Genomic DNA, 18,029 nt, shown 5'->3' on the forward strand with positions numbered 1-18,029 from the left:
CAGATTCATCATCAGAATACCATACCTCCATGTCCGGATCAAACTCGAGTAGTTCCTCAAGTTCAAGAAGTTCCTCAACCGAATAATCGTCCATTTGTTGCTGTTGATGTTGTTGCCGGTTCGTGCCTGCCTTTTGGTGTTCTGCGCTGTGCTTCCTCGTGACCAGAATTTTGCCCGAAAGTGATGTGTGTGCAAGTGGAAGATTACATTTAAGTGTTGGTTTGAAGAATTGTGTTTTTTAGATGTGTACTGTTATCTGAAAAATGAGGCTTTTGCTTGTTTTTATAGTTGAATTTTTTTTGTACTTGCTGTTAAAATATTGGAGGGAAATTTGAACTGTTTTCAGCCTCCAAATTTGGTGAAATTCAGAAAAGGGTTGTAGTTGTTGTTAACATTTTGGAGGGAACTTTACCAACAATTTCAGAAATTTATTCTCTCTTATTTTCACGTGATCACATGGGATTATGGTCCCCACTTATAAATTTCAGAAAATAATGGTCCACATCTTTTATTTTAATGTAATCAAATATTATCTCTCTCTCTCTCTCTCTTATTTTAAGTAATCACATGGGCATTATGGGAAGAAACCCCACCTCAACTTTCTCATTAAACTCCGTGCCATTTCTCAACGTTGCGACTAATTAAAGACGGAGGAAGTACTTCGTATATTACAATCTATTCAACTTGTGGAACTTAACTTTTCATAGTTATTGAAACTTATATTGTGAACAAGTCTCTTTGGAAGTGGGAATGTGGGATTGGGAATTGTAATCCCAAGTCCTCAAAGTTCCATGTTTTGTTTGTGGGGAGATTACCAGATTGGGATTAAAAGGACAAAATAAGCCTTAGTCTCGATGAAAGACTTGTATAGGCATATCATCAACAGACACTCCTCGTCAGACAACTACATCATGTTATGCCACGAAAAAAAAAATTGAGTGTAGACCTTAATTATAGATGCCAGAAGCCCAAAATTTTCCATCAGCAAACTATTATGACGCGTTTTTCAATTTGGTTTGATGAAACTGCCACCATTTTAGCTCCATGAAAACTGGACTACCTAATACCCTTTGTTTCCTCGAATCCTGGCTCGCATATCAACCTGAAAAAGATTAGCATTTTCTTAATTGCTTCATTTAGCCAACATAGAAATTTAACTTTCATGACAAAAGATTTATCATAGCTATCATATAGTAATCTCGGCTTATTTCGCATGATAAAGTAAGATCCTGAAATGGCCCCTTTGCTCAAGTGGTATATTTGAAATCCCAACAAAAGTTACCCAGTGAGGCACCAGGAGGACCATGACCAGGACAGCAGTGGAACTTTTAGCTATTGTTTTTTTCCTTATTGCCATGAAATAAATTTCAAGAGAAACAAGGTTCACAAGAGTGCAGCGTAATGACACAACATTAGAGAACAAACTAACAAAAATATGATCGATCTCACATGTAAAACCAGAGACAGCCATGTGGCCTTAGAAAGTCATTATGATATGGGGCGGGACTACTCGCAGGAGCTTCAAGCTCCAACCAAAAGAAACAACCAATTTGTTCATCACCAAACTTCCCTCTTAATGTTGACTAACTGTTGGTCTGTTGCTACTATCATAATTAGCACCAACAAGCAAGGACCAACCAAAAATCTTCAACACAATTTTGCTAGCCTCGGGCAATTGGCCACACAACCGCAAAAAAGTCAGAAGCAAAACACTTCTTGTGTCCTATGTTTCTACTTGCCTGCATCCTCTACAAGGTATTGTTTTAGCACCACATTTGTGATCGACACCAGACAGCTAGACCCCAAGTCATGTATAAGGTCATGTAATGGCTGGAAAAATTTCTAAATAGTTGTCTGTGGCACTGCAAAATATACCAATTAACCTTTAGATGGGTTTTCTATGGAGCAAACTCTAGTAATCTAAGGCTTATATTGTGGAAAGTAAGGGGTCAACAAAATCCTAAAGGAATATTCATGGTACGGGAGGGATCCGGTGAAAACACCACTCTATGTGAGTAAACTACTTATATAAGAATGAATCTAGGCCATTGGATTAGGAGGGATCTAACCACGTGATTAGCCGCGTTCATTAATGGCAAAGTTGTAAATAAACAGATTTTTCTTATACAAGTTAGAACATGATGTATGTTTGTTTAGAACAAGATGTATGTTTGTTTAGAACATGTTGTATTGTTTAGAACATGTTGTATGTTTGTTTAGAACATGATGTATGTTTTCTAGAACATGTTGTGTAATTTTTAGAACACTTTATGTTTTATCAGAACATGATAAACCATACATAAACTCCAAACTTCCTCTCTCACCAAATTTCCCACATTTCTTCAAATTAATTTTGTCTCTAATCTTCAAATTATTCAAAAGTTTGTTATAATACTTGCAGATAATCTTCTAAAATCTTCTAAATCTGAACTAAAATGAGCCATTTTTCATCTTAATTTAAAGAAAAAGACCTTCATCCATGTTTTTATCTCCTCCTCTTTCTCTCTCTTCTTTCACCATCATAAGAGTAGTTGATTCAATCATGTTTATGATGTGCTATTAAGATTAGTTGAATTTAAAGAACTTTGTTGAGTTTAAACTTAAAGCTTCTATGAATTCTATTTGAGGAGAGAGGATGGGTGTGTTTTAGTAGAAAAGAAATGGGGCAATGTAAAGAACTCGGTTTAATTTGAGCTTAAATCTTCATTAATTATATTTGAGGAGAGAGAATGAGTATTCTTGAGTGAAAAATGGGTCTTCAAATTACACATAATTGGGGATGAAAAATAAAAAGAACCTAAGTTATAATTTGATGAACAAATAATCAATAAATTTTAGAACATGAATTGCCACAGGTTAGAACATGAAGTACGACAATTTAGAACATGAATTGTCACAATTTGGAACATGAAGTACGACATTTTAGAACATGAATTGTCATAGTTTCGAATATGAAATACAAGATTTTAGAACATGAAATACGAAATTTTAGAACATGAAGTTCAACCTAAATAGTCTGAATTTCAAAAAATTTGATGAAGCACTCCATTAAACTTGTTAAGAATTACATTGAATTCAAAGAAATTTGTTGAATTATATTTAAAGAATTTCGTTGAATTTGAGCTCGAAGTTTCAGTAGAGTCGATTTGAAGAGAGAGAATGAGTATTCTTGCTAGAGAAAGTGGGTTTTCTTGAGGAAAGAAACACGGAATTGAATTCATATCTATTGAATTCATCCTTAAGTCGAATGTCAGAAAATTTGATGAATAATTTTATTGAACTTGTGAAGAACTTCATTGAGCTTAGCCTTAAAGGTTCAATGGAGTCTATTTGAGGAGGAAAATTGAGTATTTTTAGGATAGAGAGTGAGTATAATAGAGGCGAGAGGAACAAAGTTAAATTTGTACTTAATGAATTCCAACATATACAAGTCGGATTTCAGAAAATTGAATGAAGAGTTTAGTTAAATTCGTGAAAAACTTCGTGAATATTACTCCCTTCGTGAATATTACTCCCTTCGTAATTTTTTAGGAGTCACAATTACTACTTCCGCCCGTATTTTTTTAGGAGTCACAGTTCCATTTTTTGTAATTTTTCCACCCACTCCCCAATTGTATATTATTTTTTATTTTTCTATGAGCTCACTTAAATCATAAATAATTCCATTTTTGGTAACTTTTACACCCCATTTGTTTTTTTATATTTCTTTATTATCAACTATCCCACTTGCACCATTATTATATCAAATTCAACTATGTTTCTTTAATACTTGTGTCGGTCAATATGTGACTCCTACAAAAATACGGAGGTAGTAGTATGGAGCTTTAATGTAGTCCCTTTGAGAAGAAAGAAGATTTTAGAACATAGCACCTAATTTGTATTTTGTAGAACATAGGGTTGTTCTCACATAAGAAAGTGTTTTCACATAAGGGAGGTGTTCTCACAAGAGTTTTCCCCTATGTAATATAAATATAAATATAAATAATAATATTATATACGTATGTATAAAAAAAATTGATAACTGGTACGGGGTAATTTACAAATTATTCCTCAAGAGTTGGGTTATACAGTTATTAGTTATATGCAATAGAGATAATCCTTGATAGCTATTGTGCTAAAACAAGTTAGCTAAACAAGTTCTTGATCTCAATTCCAAATAGAAGTTTGGGAAAGGAGGGGGGGTCTTGGTCCTCTATTTCTTTAGAGTAAGCAACAAGAAATATTTTTCTTAGTTACTATACTTCTTTTCTCAAGTATGCCATCATGTTAAACAACAACTTAAAGGGTTCAGCTTAGGCTAGGAATACCAAGCTAAGCCCAATGCTGAGTTCTAGGAGAAGTGAAATTCAAGAACAAAGAAATTGTTCTTAAAACAAATTACTCTAGTGGCCACTTCACTTGCCAGATGGCAACCACTTCACTAAGCCTGATCCTGAGTTCAAGGAGAAGTGAAATTCGAGAACAAAAAAATAGTGCTTTACAAGAATTATTCCGGCACGGGCCAGATGACACCAAATTTTCTATGAAACAGGTTTTCCTTTACCTATGCAAAAAGTGTTTATCTTAAATTCCCTTCGGTTAAAATTACTGTAAGTTTAGTAAAAAAAGTTGAGTTTGGGTCTAGGAGGATGAACATTGCCATTCATCATAATTTTCGCTCTTTCCTCAAATCTATCTCTTGTCTACGTCCATATCCCGATTTCTCAATTCTACTTTCAAAGGATATCTAATTTCCTAAAGTTTAACTAAAAAGATACTCCAACAGAATAGTGGACCTGTGGAGATGATCAAACTTTTCTTAATGTGTTCTTCAGGAGCAAAAGTCATAGATGACCAGGACTTTCCTTTTAGTTAATCTTCAGAAGCACAGGTATACAAACATGCTTATAGGTTGCTCCTAGGTCCTACAGTGAATTTATTTTTTTTAAATTAAAGATAACTTAGATAAGAACTTCTGTCATATTTGAGCCAAGTTATAATAATTTTGATGAATGTCACTCAACAGTCAATACTGCATACAGTCGGGACAATTTAAAAAGCTTCCAAGATTTGAGCAGATAATAAACAAAGTTTTTATTTTTTTGTATAGAATATAGAGTTGTGCTTTTCTTTTGGTGTCATGAAATTCTGTAGCTCTGTTTCACTGCATCTCTTCCTACATTAGAAGGCCCATTCTTCCTGGAGCCTTCTTTGAATACCATGAGCAACTTTATCCACCTCCTACTAAACTGAACTTGTTGTTTAATGATGCATATGGTTTGAAAACAATGCTAGTATCTTCGTAAAGCAAATACATTCAAGAGACCTTTCGTGGAGGAAAGTTATTCCGTATGTTTTGCAATTTTTCTAATCATGTCCGAAGATAACTTTTGCCATATATTCGCATGATTAAATAATGTACTTATATTAATTTCTTTTTAATTTCTTCCTTTTGAGATATACGTAGTAATAGTCATCGGTGGTAAGCAGGGAAACACATATCATATATAGTTTAAAGAAAAACAAACACAAGCACATAAACTAGATGTTACTGTGAGGGATGGCCCAAAAGAAAGACATACCTGACCCCTCTTACAATTAAAGAATGTTTCTCTTAAACCAACACACTCGCTAGGTATACAAGGGCTTGTCTCCCCTGCACATTCCCTGTATGATCTCTTCTGCACCTACAAGTGTAACATCAAATAAATAAATCTGCTTTCCAGAGTCAGCGTGCAAAGAGTTGCAAATAACCAACCTTCTCCAATAAGAAGACTATATGACAGACAATGACCTAGACCTCCTAGATTCAACAAAAACATCGACTATCACAAGCAGATGCAACATTACGGCGCAACATGTTATCGAAATAGAAATTGTAAATGTAAAGAAAAGAAGTTAATAATCGCCCTTAAAGGATAGAACTACATGTTTAAACAAATGGGAAAGGTTAATTTAGTCAGTCTCACAGGAAGATCTGAAAAGAAACACACTCCCTATGTCCCAAAGTGTTTGCGTATGGTACATAAAACTAGTTGAAATTCGAAAGCTGAAAAACTAGCTACAAGGGTGGTTGAAATTTGAGAACTAGCTCTAAGGTAGCAAAACAAAAGTTGGTTGATTGAAATGGTAGTTTAAGAATACAATCTTAGTTAATAGTAGCTGAATCGATAAGATCCATGCTATAGCTTATAAGTTAACAAAGTTTGAAAATAAAAAAGGTGGCTGCCCATGTTAACTTCTCACAAACTTGAAAGAGTATGATTAATGATCGGGAGATTAACAATAACCTGTCAATATAATGAAAAGGGGATATTGATTGGAGAATATGCATTTATTAACCTAAGAAGATAATACATTACAAGAATCAGGACAGTAAGGAGTACAAACACTATGGTATAGTGTATAAAGGTACAGAAATAATGGAGGCCAGTTCTCATAATTATATTCAATAGTGTTTGATCTTTGGTAATACTGCTTTGAGGGAAACAAGCAATCGAAATCAACAATCAACAAATCCCCAACACCCAAACGGTTTGGGAGTTTGTAGCCATTTAATTTTAATATACAATAAGTTACTATGGTATTTCCTTCAAGAAAGATTGCAAGGTGAAGATACAACAGAAATTTATCATCAGCTTCAGTTTACCATTATTGACAATCAGTTGTACTGTTGTACCACATAATAATCATAATCATTGCTTGGAGATTTGAATCACGCCCATCAATCCAATAATTGGTCTTTAGAACTGAACTGAACTGAAATTAACTGAACTGAATGCTCCTGAACTCCTGAACTGAACTGAACTAAATGTTACTGAAATAAATAAATAATAAATAATAAATACTCCCTCCGTTCCTATTTAAGTGTCCAATTTCTAAAAATGGCATTCCCTTATAAGTGTCCACTTTCCATTTTTTTACTACACTTTTCCCACTTTTCCATACACTTTTCTCATTTTTCCATAAATCATGATTGTTTTTTCTTACACATTCTACACTTTTCCCACTTTTCCATCCCCAGATCCACTTTTATTTATATTTTATCAATAACCAATTATCTACTTTATTCTTTCCCTAAAAAAACAATCATAATCATTGTTTTCTTACACACTATTCATTTTCCTTAATTACCGTGAATTCTCTCAAAGTGGACACTTAAATAGGAACGGAGGGAGTAATAAATAACAAATAACAAACAAATAACAAATAACAAATAATAAATAATAAATAATAAATAATAAATAGTAAATAATAAATTGTACTCCCTCCATTCCTTTTTGTTGTTCCCATTTCCTTTTTTGGCGTTTCTTTTTGTTGTTCCCCTACTGAATCTTTACTATTTTTTGCCATAGTTTTTTAACAATTTACCCTAAGATTCCCCACTATTTACCAAAAATACCCTAAGATTCTACCCTTTCCCACCCACTTTTACCCCACCCACCTTATTTAATTATTTAACCTAACCCCACCCCCCTCCCTTTATAACCCGTCCCTATCTCATTTCACTCTCTCACCTCTCATTCTGATTTCTCTCTCTCACCTCTTCGGATCTCTCTCTCTCTCTCTCTTATTTCACTCTCTCTCTCTCTTAAAATCCCTCCCCTGTTCTTGAGAAAACCCTAGGTTTTCCGCCTCTGATCTGGGTTTTCCTCTCCAAATCTCACAAATCTGAAACGTTTTCGCCGAAAAACTTTCATAAAAATTACTCGGATTCATTTTCCGATCAGATCCCCTCTATTTTTGTCCCCTTTTTGGTCCCTAATCGTCGCTGATCTTTGTTTTTCTGGTACTTTATGGGTTCTTCTTTGTCTAGAACTCGAGGTGATTCTGGGGTGGGAACTTCTGGTCAAAGAATCCCCGATTCCAACTGTGATTGGGGATCCAAGTGCAACTGTCCCAATAACGAGCATTCCTACTCCGCCGAATATAAAAACAATCTGTATTTGGCCCAAAAATAAAATACGAGTACTCGAAACTATTTGGAAGAATGGTTTCGGAAGAGGGAAGTGGAGCCAGGAGAGGAGGTTGAGTCAAAATATGACGATCGGAAACCCACTCCCTCAGATCTGCGTTTTTTCGGTGAAGGAGATTCCGATGAGGTATTACTTTTGATTTTTTGCGATTTATTTAGGGTTATTGATGTCGGTTTATTAAAATGGTTTGATGATTGTTTGCATGTCTAAAAAAGTGGGATTTGATAAATGTTGGATTTATTTGGAGTATTGTTCATTAAACTCGGATTATTTTTTGGATAAGTTGCTCTGATTTCCCATTGCATGTGTTAAAAATGCAGATCTGGTATTATTTCGAATTTTTTGGGAATTTTTTGGAGATTTGTTGGATTCATTCGGGCTTTTTATGTTATTCTTTGCTCTGTTTTCTCATTGCATGTTGTTAAAATTGAGTTCTGATTTTATTTTGTGCTCTGTTTTTTCATTGCATGTTGTTAAAATTGAGTTCTGATTTTATTTTGTGCTCTGTTTTTTCATTGCATGTTGTTAAAATTGAGTTCTGATTTTATTTTGTGCTCTGTTTTTTCATTGCATGTTGTTAAAATTGAGTTCTGATTTTATTTGGAGATATTTGGAAATTATTTGAAGAAAATCGGAATATTCATGTGTTTTGTTGATCTGTTTTCCCATTGCATGTGGTTAAAAATGGGATCTGGATGTATTTGGGATATTATTTCACATTTTTTGGGTAAAAATGGGATCTGGATGTATTCGGAAAATTAGTTGGATTTTAATGGAATTATTGTGTGATTTGCTCTCATTTATCTCATTGCATGTGGTAACCATGGTGATCTGAAATTATTTGGAACTTTATTTTGAGTTGTTTGATTAAATCTGATTTTAATTCATGGTCCCCTGTTATTTTATGATGGCACTAATCATGTTGTTTGTCCCCTATTGATTGCAAGGAACCAAGTGGGTCTGATTCATTTGATCTGGTGTATGTTGGAGAGTGTGAAAATGAGAATGGTGATGCTGTTGGGTCTCCAGGACAACTTTCATCTGGTTATCCCTCCTCAAAGAAAGGAGAAAAGGGAAAAAAATCGGCTTCAACATCTGATGATGCTTAGATAAGTCTGTCTCCTTTCTCCCTTTTTTCATTTTATTGAATGCTGGCTAGCTGTGGAGTCATAAGGTGGATGCCAACAACTGTGATCTGTTGTTGGCCAGGGGTGGTGTTGTTTGGATGATGATGTTGTGATTAGTTGTATGGATGTTGATGTTAGATAATGATGTTATGATATTGATAATGATGATTGGATGATGGTGTTTCCATATGGTTATGAAATTTTGTGGAATGTTGTCTGTGTGATGAACATGATTTGATGGCTTAATGTCCCCTGTTTTATGGTATGTTTTGTGTATGATAAATATGATGCTTTGGTGAGTATGAGATTTGATCAGTATAACTATGTTTTGGATTAGTAAAGGCATGAAATGAATATAATTTGGGGATAGGGTTTGAGTTATTTCAGTCCTCTCAGTGTGGCCTGGTGTTGAATGCTTAATGTCCAAGCATGTCCCTTTAGGATACAGTAATGTCCCTTTATTTATTGTGATCGATGATGAGTCTTTTTATTGCTGAGGAACAAGTCTTACTAACCACAAATGCTCGTGCTGCCATTAGTATCAGTAATGATATTTCTCGGGCGCTAAGTGTTTGTGGTTTGGAGTTGTTTTAATGATGCTTGGGGACATTCTGAGATCAATATTAGGAGGTTTGTGATCTTCAATGATGTGATTGTTGATATTCTGAGATCTTTGTTTTGATAATTGTCCTTTAACTTCTTTTGTCGAACGGAGTGAATGTCATTTCACACAATGGAATGTGAATATCAATCATTCCGTTCGGCAGAAGAATGTTAAAGATATGATAGTATTGAAACTACTTGATCAATGATGTGTGTCAATATGTCTGAGAAATGAAACCCTACATGTTAATGATCTGTTTAATGCTTCATGTCCCATGAATCAGTGGAGGTCTGTGATGAGTCTTTCATTTGATGAGGTTCAAACCCTATGTTTTGATCAGTTCATGGTGATCTGATGCATTGTTGATTGTTATTGTTATGCTTGATCTGTGATGAGTCTTTCATTTGCTGAGACTCAAACCCAATGTTCCAATAACACTTGTACACCATTAGCATCATTGATGCTCTTCCGGAGCTAAGTGTTAGGGGATAGGGTTTGTGTCAATGATGCTTGGGGACATTCTGAGATCTTATGTCATGTTAGACAGGAGAGGCAATTCATGTCTTGCAAAACATGTATAATGTGTTTCTGATATTCAATGATGTTAGTGTTGATATTCTGTGATGTATGTGTTGATAACCTGAGATATTTGATTCTAAACATGTCCTTCACCACCAATTACCAAAGGGAATACAGATCATGTCACATCATTGATTGATCTAGTATCCCCTTTGGTGAATTGGTGGTGAGGTTGTAAATCATTTAGAAACAAATCTGTCAATGATGTAAAACAACTTAACTGAGATTCAATGATGTTGCCTTGTTCATTGCTTCCTTGTTTTTGCTGCTTTGTTCTTGTTTCCTTGTCCATTACATCTTTTGGCACATCGGCATCCAATTGGGAAGAATTTTCCATCTGAAAATGATGTGATATGCATTCTTTCCATTTGGATGCCGATGTGTTTAGAGATGTGATGTGTTAAAGTTGTGTACTTATGCCTTGTGATCTGTGATGAGTCTTCATTTTATGAGTGTCAAACCCTTTGTTTTTCAATCAAACTCATGCACCATTAGCATCCATGATGTTTTTCAGGAGCTAAGTTTAATTGGAAAGGGTTTGATTCAATGATTTTTGGGGACATTCTGAGATATTTATGATTCTTTGTTTATGTGAGGCATATTCCATGTGTTATCAATGATGAATTGATTGTTTTTGTCAAAATTACATCTTTTGACGCATCGGTTTCAAAATGGGTATAATTTCCATCTGAAAATGATGTGATATTATTATTTATTTCCATTTTGAAGCCGATGTGTTTAGAGTTGTGATATTGCAAATGCTGCCTTGTTCTTAATAACCCAATGCTGCCTTGTTTATAGTGTTGCCAATGCTGCCTTACCTCTTGTGCCTTGTACTTTTTCTGCCAATGCTGCCTTGTTCTTGTTATGTACTTCTTCCTTGTTTATTGCCTTGCCTTGATTACTCTATATTGATGTGAATAAGAATGATGAAAAAAAACTTTACTAAACTTAAACATGAGATTCATTCATTGATGCTTCCAAAAGATATGCTTATTCAAAATGTTTTGCCTACATGTTATGCTTGCATTTAAGCTTACAAAAGTGACACATTGGTTTTACTTGTCAATTTAAAAACATGTCCCCAAAACACAAAAAGTTATCTAATTGTTTTCACTTTGCTTCACTGGTTTGCTTTCCATTCATCATAGAGTTGCATGCATTCATTAACTGCCCATATAGGTGCCTTGACTTGCTCTGGCAGTCTGCCTTCATCTTCTAAAATCTTCTTCTTGTTGTGTGGAAGTTGGTAATCATTGTTGCCTTTGTGTTTTAGAATCTCATTAGAAACAAACTGTAATGTCATCCACACATTAGACAATGTCTTAGGATGCAACTCATTAAAAGAATCATACACTGCTCCACTTAAGTCCTCCACAGTTTTAGGCATTTTCTTGTGCATAAGTGATTGTATTGACCTGAAAAATCCCAAGTCCAAGATGTTGCAATCTGGACTGTTTGCTGGCTGTTGAGTCAACACAAAAGTGAATCCATCTTGTTTGTAGTGTAGTTGCCATTCAGGATCATTTTGCAATATATGTGCCTTTGCATTATCTTGAATGATATAGATGACCTTTTCCCTTTCATGTGGTGGCCACTTAGCCTTGATTGCTGGAAATAGCTTGTTGATCATCATTGCCCTTGTCTCTATTTGATTTACAGACTTCACTGGCTTTGTTTCAATGGTCCCCTTGAGTCTGTTTTTTGATGTCCTCTTGGCTGCAATTGCATTTGTGAATGGAAATATGCCTATTTTACCATCAAATTCACATTCCCCATTTTCACCCCACCTTGGTCTGGCTACTGCTGCCATGAACATGAATTTTGGTATCTTGGTTCTTGAACTTGCACTTCTGTGTGGATAGGGTTCATTGTTTGCAAGATAAACTCTCTGGTTTTTTTGAGTCAAATAAAACCACTTCTCATCAATATGAATGAAGTCATACATGCTGTAATATGTTGGTTCTTGTGGTATAGTGTAGTCCATTATCAGTCTGATTGCCCACCTTATCCTTGCCATTTTGCATGCTTCTGAAATGCCTGGATGCAAGGGACTTGAGTGTGGCTTTATAATTTTCCTCTTGATGAGCCTCCATACTGTTGTTGGTCCCAAATTCAGCATTCTTGCAAGATCTACGATGCATGTTCTGTCCCCCATGCCTATTTTTGCAATTGAGTCATAGGAGACTTGAACCTTTTTCCTTCCACATCTGTGATATTGGCTTTGCACAATATATGAATTCATTGTTGCCTTCTGTTTCTTTGCTTTGTCCCATATTTTACCTATGGTTTTTCTGGTGTAATCATATTCTATGACTGCATCCCTTATTGCCCCATACAACAAAGTTTCTGAATCTGGAATCTTTCTATTGAGCAGGAACACCAATATTTCTAGCCTCAATTCATTATTTATTCTTGGAGTCCTTGGCTTGTGATGATCTGTTGTGTGTGTTGCTGTTTGATGATGATGAGGTGATGCATTTTCTGATGGTGGTGGAAAGTTCAAATCAAAAAGAAATGGTACCTCTTGAAAGTTGGTAGTTTGCTGCTGCCCTTCCCCTTCTACTTCTGGTACTTGCTGTACATATTCAGTGCTGTTTGGTACATCTTCATTAAACCCAATGTCCCCAAAATCAGCAGCAGTACTTTCAGAAGCTTGTACCAAGTCAGCAGCATCATCACCTTCCTCCGAGTCAGAATCGGAGTTAATGCCGTCGCCTTCATCATCAGAAAAACCGAGGAAATCGTCTTCCTCTTGATCTGAAGCCATTAAGTCCCCTGTTTTTTAGCTATTTAATGCTGAGTTGAGGAATAAATTTTGGTGTGTGTTTGTATTTATTGAACATGAGTTGGATCAGAATTTTGGTGTTTTGTGGGGAAAGTCAACCTATTTATAAAGGCATATCACTTTTTCAACCCCTCAAAATTTTGGAGGGAAAAACAAAGTCAATGTGTAATTGTTAGGGAAAATTTCGTGGAATTTTTGGAGGGAAAAGTGGGAGTCAGAATTTTGGGCAAAATTTCCACCCAAAAATAAGTGACTCATTGTACTGTGATTGGTCCATATTTTTTCAGTTGGGTCCCCCAGCCCATGTGACAGAAATTGTAACTCAATTTATTCAATACTTTAATAAATATCTACTTTTTCCCCAATTAATTTAATACTTTCTCTCTCTTTACTTTATTCTTTTTCTTACACACAATCATTATTCTTACACCCAATCATTACCCATATCCCAATACAACCCAAGATTCAGTTTTCTTAAAATACCCCCAACATTCCTTATGGGTACAACAAAAAGGAATGGAGGGAGTAAATCGTAAATCGTAAATATAAATAGTAAATAGTAAATAATTAATAATTAATAACTAAATAATGAACAATTAATAATTGGTAATCCGTAATAAATTACTAAATAATAATAAATGATAATTAATAACTAAATAATAAATTATTAATAACTAAAGAATAATTAATACGAAGTAATTAATAACTAAATAATGAACTGTTTCCCAGAATAGTGTTCAAAATAAAAAGAAATTCTCAATCTAGTGTTTGTAGAAAAATAATTCCTACTTCTAGTGTCCACATAGGTTCGGATAACCAAAGCTAATTAAAACTAACAAAAACTTAAAACCTCCAACAGAAAATTAAAGTAACCGGTCATCAATTGCTTCCTCTTCAAAACTTAAATTGCTTCTTCTCCTTCCAAAGAACGAGTAACTTCAAGCGGCAAAAATCCTATTGCGATGATCAAATTAGGATGGAGCGAGTATGTGAGGTCATTTGATGTAATAACGCAATTTTTTATATGCTCTCGCACGCATCGCGTGCATATAATACTAGTAAATCAATACCAGAGGAATCTGGCGTATCTCTATCAAGTAGAAAGCCAATTGTTCTACAATGGTTGTAGTATCCCATCCTTCTTGTTGGGTACCTTATTGTCTTTCTCTTTCTAATGATGCCATCATGGTATATCTCACCTCTCTGTATTTGTTTTTGCGATCATGGCTCCATTATAGGCTACGAGTTAGAAATGCACGCTTAGTATTGTACCTATGATCAACTCTATAATATCATGTACGAAATATGCAATTTCCTTACACAAGCTTTTCTAGTTAAACTACTTGTTACTACAATTACTAGTAGATTGAGATGATACTGATACTGTAGGCTACTTGTTTTTGTATAATTGTGTGTGGGGTTGACTAGTTTGGTGAGGAATTATCTAACACTCTGTAGGCGGTAGGCTGCCTGTCGGGAGATGAAGGAAGGAAACCAGGTCCTTTTTTTCCCTTTAGTTACAATGTGGGTAGGATTAAGAGTAATGTTAAACTAAAATAATATTAACTTTGATGCTTTGTAATTCCCAAGCCTAAAATAAAAAGTGCTAAGTTATTGGGTTGTATTTGGCAAAAAAAAAAATTATTTTATGTTGTAATCTTCTCTTTTTATGTTGTTACTATGTTCAGGACCATACCCTATTAATCATTAGCAATAGAAAGTGGGTCAAGAGTCCAAAAGAAAAGGAAAAGGAAGAAAACAAGAAGACAGCAGCCTGCGATGTTTATAGTATATCCGTTTCCTAGTGGATAGTGCATGACAAACCGTACTCCGTATGTTATATGCTTTATTTATTTTTTAAACAAAGAGTAATAAGGAAGTAAATCTGATGTTCATACATTTTTGTGGTTTAAATACTCTATTTTACTCCGATATATACGCATAATAGTAAGAAACTTTTAGTTTGTCAAAAGCGTGCTTCACTTTGATGAGGCGCGCGCCTTACACTTAGGCTCTAGGAATCTTATCGCTTTAGTGCACCTTGCGCTTTTTTATACACTATCGGAAGATTGGTGAAGGGTGTAGAATATAAGTTCAGCAAATTGAGATAGAATATAGAACCTAACCCCAGAAAGAGGCCTACCACAGCTAGCAGCAAGCTGCTGGCTGAAATTCAATCGGCAAAAGCAAGCATGGACCATGCACTAATCAAAAGAAATCATGTGTATGAGTGTGACACAATAAATACTTCGACACAGCAAGAAATCTGCCAGGCACAGAAACATGGAACACGACAAAGGCCATTAAAGAATCAGATAAAAGCCATTAGATAGTATATGTTTTCAAATTACATTGTAACATCAACTAAAGCTCTTATAACCACTTAAGCCCTTAGATTCCTTTACTAAACCCATTATGCGCATTGATATAATATCAAAATTCATAGTAGACTCATATTTTAATCATTGTAAACATTTAAACCATTCTGTTCTTCACAGAAAAACAAGCTAAGCTGTCGGAAGGTATATTTCAGGTATAATTTTGAAACTATATTTCAGAGTACTTTGGTAGCAAGGATGAACTGGAATTATTCAATTTGTCATTTGATGCTAAAAGGGCCAAAAAGTGAGATGCTGCTTTTCACAACTCCATAACTGTTACCACAACAATAACTATTATAGGAACTATTTTCCATGACAGCCTACTGCCTTACTGAGTAGTAGAAACACATACAAATATATATGCTGACATAGAAATCTATACTCAGACTCATGTCATAGTGCCGGACACAAGTACACATCTAATTGATGGATTTTTCTATCGTATGAAAATTTTCCATGGTCCAAAATAAAGTCACTGCCATGTGCACCAAGTCTGAGTGTCAAGAATCCATTCGGGTACCTAAGGTGAAACAAAGGATCTGACTAACATAGATAGAAACTTATGAAAATAGGTCAACCATACACACACACCCACTCAGTCTCCCATACGATGTTATCAAAGTAACCATAGCCCACCAAGACAATCAGAACATGGCTTTCAGATAAGTAAACAGACACAAGTACAGCACTACAGAGCCATGTTAGTATAAGATTTTAACCAATTGGACCAAGGATATCATAGTTCGAGTACAACATAGATTGGATTAGTAGTCGGGCCGAGATATAGAGCATTAGTAGCTAATGGCAATGTTACGTTTGTCGGCTACTTCACTTGAACTCTTCATTCACTTCAGTACCACTGTCCATCCTGAACACTTCAAAGCTTCATTTTGGGCCAAAATGATTTAAAAGTTTCACAAAATAGCCGAGTTGGACACTTGGATAGTACGATAGGGTAGTTGGTTGGGGGGGGGGGGGTGGCGGCGCAAGGCTACGTTCAAATACAGAACAAGTTCATCATGTAGACATCTACATAGCAGCAAATTCATAACACGCAACAAGAGTATAAATAAGATGGACATAATTTGACAAAATCAAAAGGGTATTCCAAATCCCTAAAACATCAACATCTCCTACAAATTAGTTGAATAATTCATTAAACTTTAAACCCATTAGTATCTGAACAGTCAAAATTCAACTTCAATCAAGCAATTGCAGCATTGAATCAATCTTTGAGATATGAATATGATGGAAATTGAAACACAAAATGATCGAAAATAAAGGAATACCTTTATACAATCGGACTCGCTAAGACACTTGACAAGCTCTTCTGCCAAACCTTTGCAAGACTTCGCCATAACCACTCTCAATATTTCTCTCTGGCGAATGCCGATTTAGTGGGCTGTTTCTTTGCTTGTAGCTCAGGAAATTGGGAACCCGTTTTGCAGATTTTCTTCCTCTATGCTTCTCGTCTTTTGGTTAGTTTGCAATTGAATTGAAGTTTTGGACAAATTTCAAAACAATACCCTTCATTGGCATAATGGCTAAATGGCATATCAAGGGGTATTTTCGTAATTATAATGAAAAAAATCTAAAAATTGGTTCGTATATTATATTTGATATCTTAAAATAAAAAAAAATAAAAAAAATATAATATAAAAAGAGATTGTATATTTAAATATGTAGATTGTATATTTTGACAATTTATTTATGAAAATACTCCTTGATATGTTTCACTCGCCAATCATGGAGATTGACTGGGCGGAACTCGAAGTTTTGTTTGGTTCCAAAGAAAACATTTTAAGGGAAGTAATTGTAAAATACTTCGTGCTATGACGTACTCCGTAGTTTTCTATGGTTTGAGACAGAGCGGTTCAACCCAACTTAAAAATTCGACCTGGATGAACAAAATTCGTAATGTTCGTGACTTGAAATTTTATTAAAATTGGTAACTCGTTACTCGACCTATACGGATGTACGCGACCCGAAAAAATCGATAATTGATTTTAACCCGATGTTATATGACTCGTATCCGACACCTGTAATACCTCGTATTTTTCTATTATTATAAATATATTTTATTATATTTATAAAGCATTTCGTTGTATTTTTATAAATTAATTTCATTTAATGAGAATTAAATGCACTTTTTATTTTTAATTAATTAAATATTAATCATTTCGAAAACCGTATTTTTTTATTAAATAAATTCAATGAATTTATTTAATCGGGAATTGTTGAGTCGTATTCCAAAAACGAATTTAATGTAATTAAGGCCCAGTTGTTTGCCAAAATCAAACCCAACAAAAGCTTGCAAGAATTAAATTCAACTAAGCCCAAAAGGCAAGCCCAACCTTAAACCCCTAATACCTAACCCATGAAGGGATGAGAACCTATAAATACCCCTCCCCTTCATGAGATCCCCTAACTTAAAAATTCTGAATTTTGCTCTCCTCTCTTACCTCTCCTCTTCGTCCGGCCCTTTCTTGAGCCACAAGGCACGAGCCGTGCCCTTGTGCTCGTGCCCAGCCGCGCCTCACGCGCACCCCTCTCTCTCCCTCTCGTCGCGTCGCAGCACAACAGCAGTGTTGTGTG

The 18,029-nt window shown here is 35.0% G+C and overlaps 2 protein-coding genes across 2 annotated transcripts in view; one reads left to right on the forward strand and one right to left on the reverse strand.

The window, feature by feature from the left end:
- The window catches only part of LOC110792786 (uncharacterized), an 88,057-nt gene that overhangs the window by 54,504 nt on the left and 15,524 nt on the right, over window positions 1-18,029 (forward strand). The window lies entirely within an intron of this gene.
- LOC110792784 (uncharacterized) lies at window positions 826-16,909 on the reverse strand. Its single transcript, XM_021997607.2, has 3 exons — window positions 16,724-16,909; window positions 5,562-5,666; window positions 826-1,102 (listed from the first exon to the last, which is right to left on the reverse strand). Exons 1-3 carry the CDS (start codon window positions 16,790-16,792, stop codon window positions 1,061-1,063), a joined length of 216 nt encoding a protein of 71 aa, XP_021853299.1. The 5' UTR covers window positions 16,793-16,909; the 3' UTR covers window positions 826-1,060.

The sequence above is a fragment of the Spinacia oleracea genome, chromosome 2 (assembly GCF_020520425.1).
Source record: "Spinacia oleracea cultivar Varoflay chromosome 2, BTI_SOV_V1, whole genome shotgun sequence".
NCBI lineage: Eukaryota > Viridiplantae > Streptophyta > Magnoliopsida > Caryophyllales > Amaranthaceae > Spinacia > Spinacia oleracea.

Coding starts and splice junctions, on each gene's coding strand:
- LOC110792784 (XM_021997607.2), bottom strand. CDS start 16,792: ATGGCGAAGTCTTGCAAAGGTTTGGCAGAAGAGCTTGTCAAGTGTCTT. Junction 5,667..16,723: donor GCGAGTCCGATTGTATAAAG/GTATTCCTTTAT, acceptor TTACACTTGTAG/GTGCAGAAGAGATCATACAG. Junction 1,103..5,561: donor TTAATTGTAAGAGGGGTCAG/GTATGTCTTTCT, acceptor AATCTTTTTCAG/GTTGATATGCGAGCCAGGAT.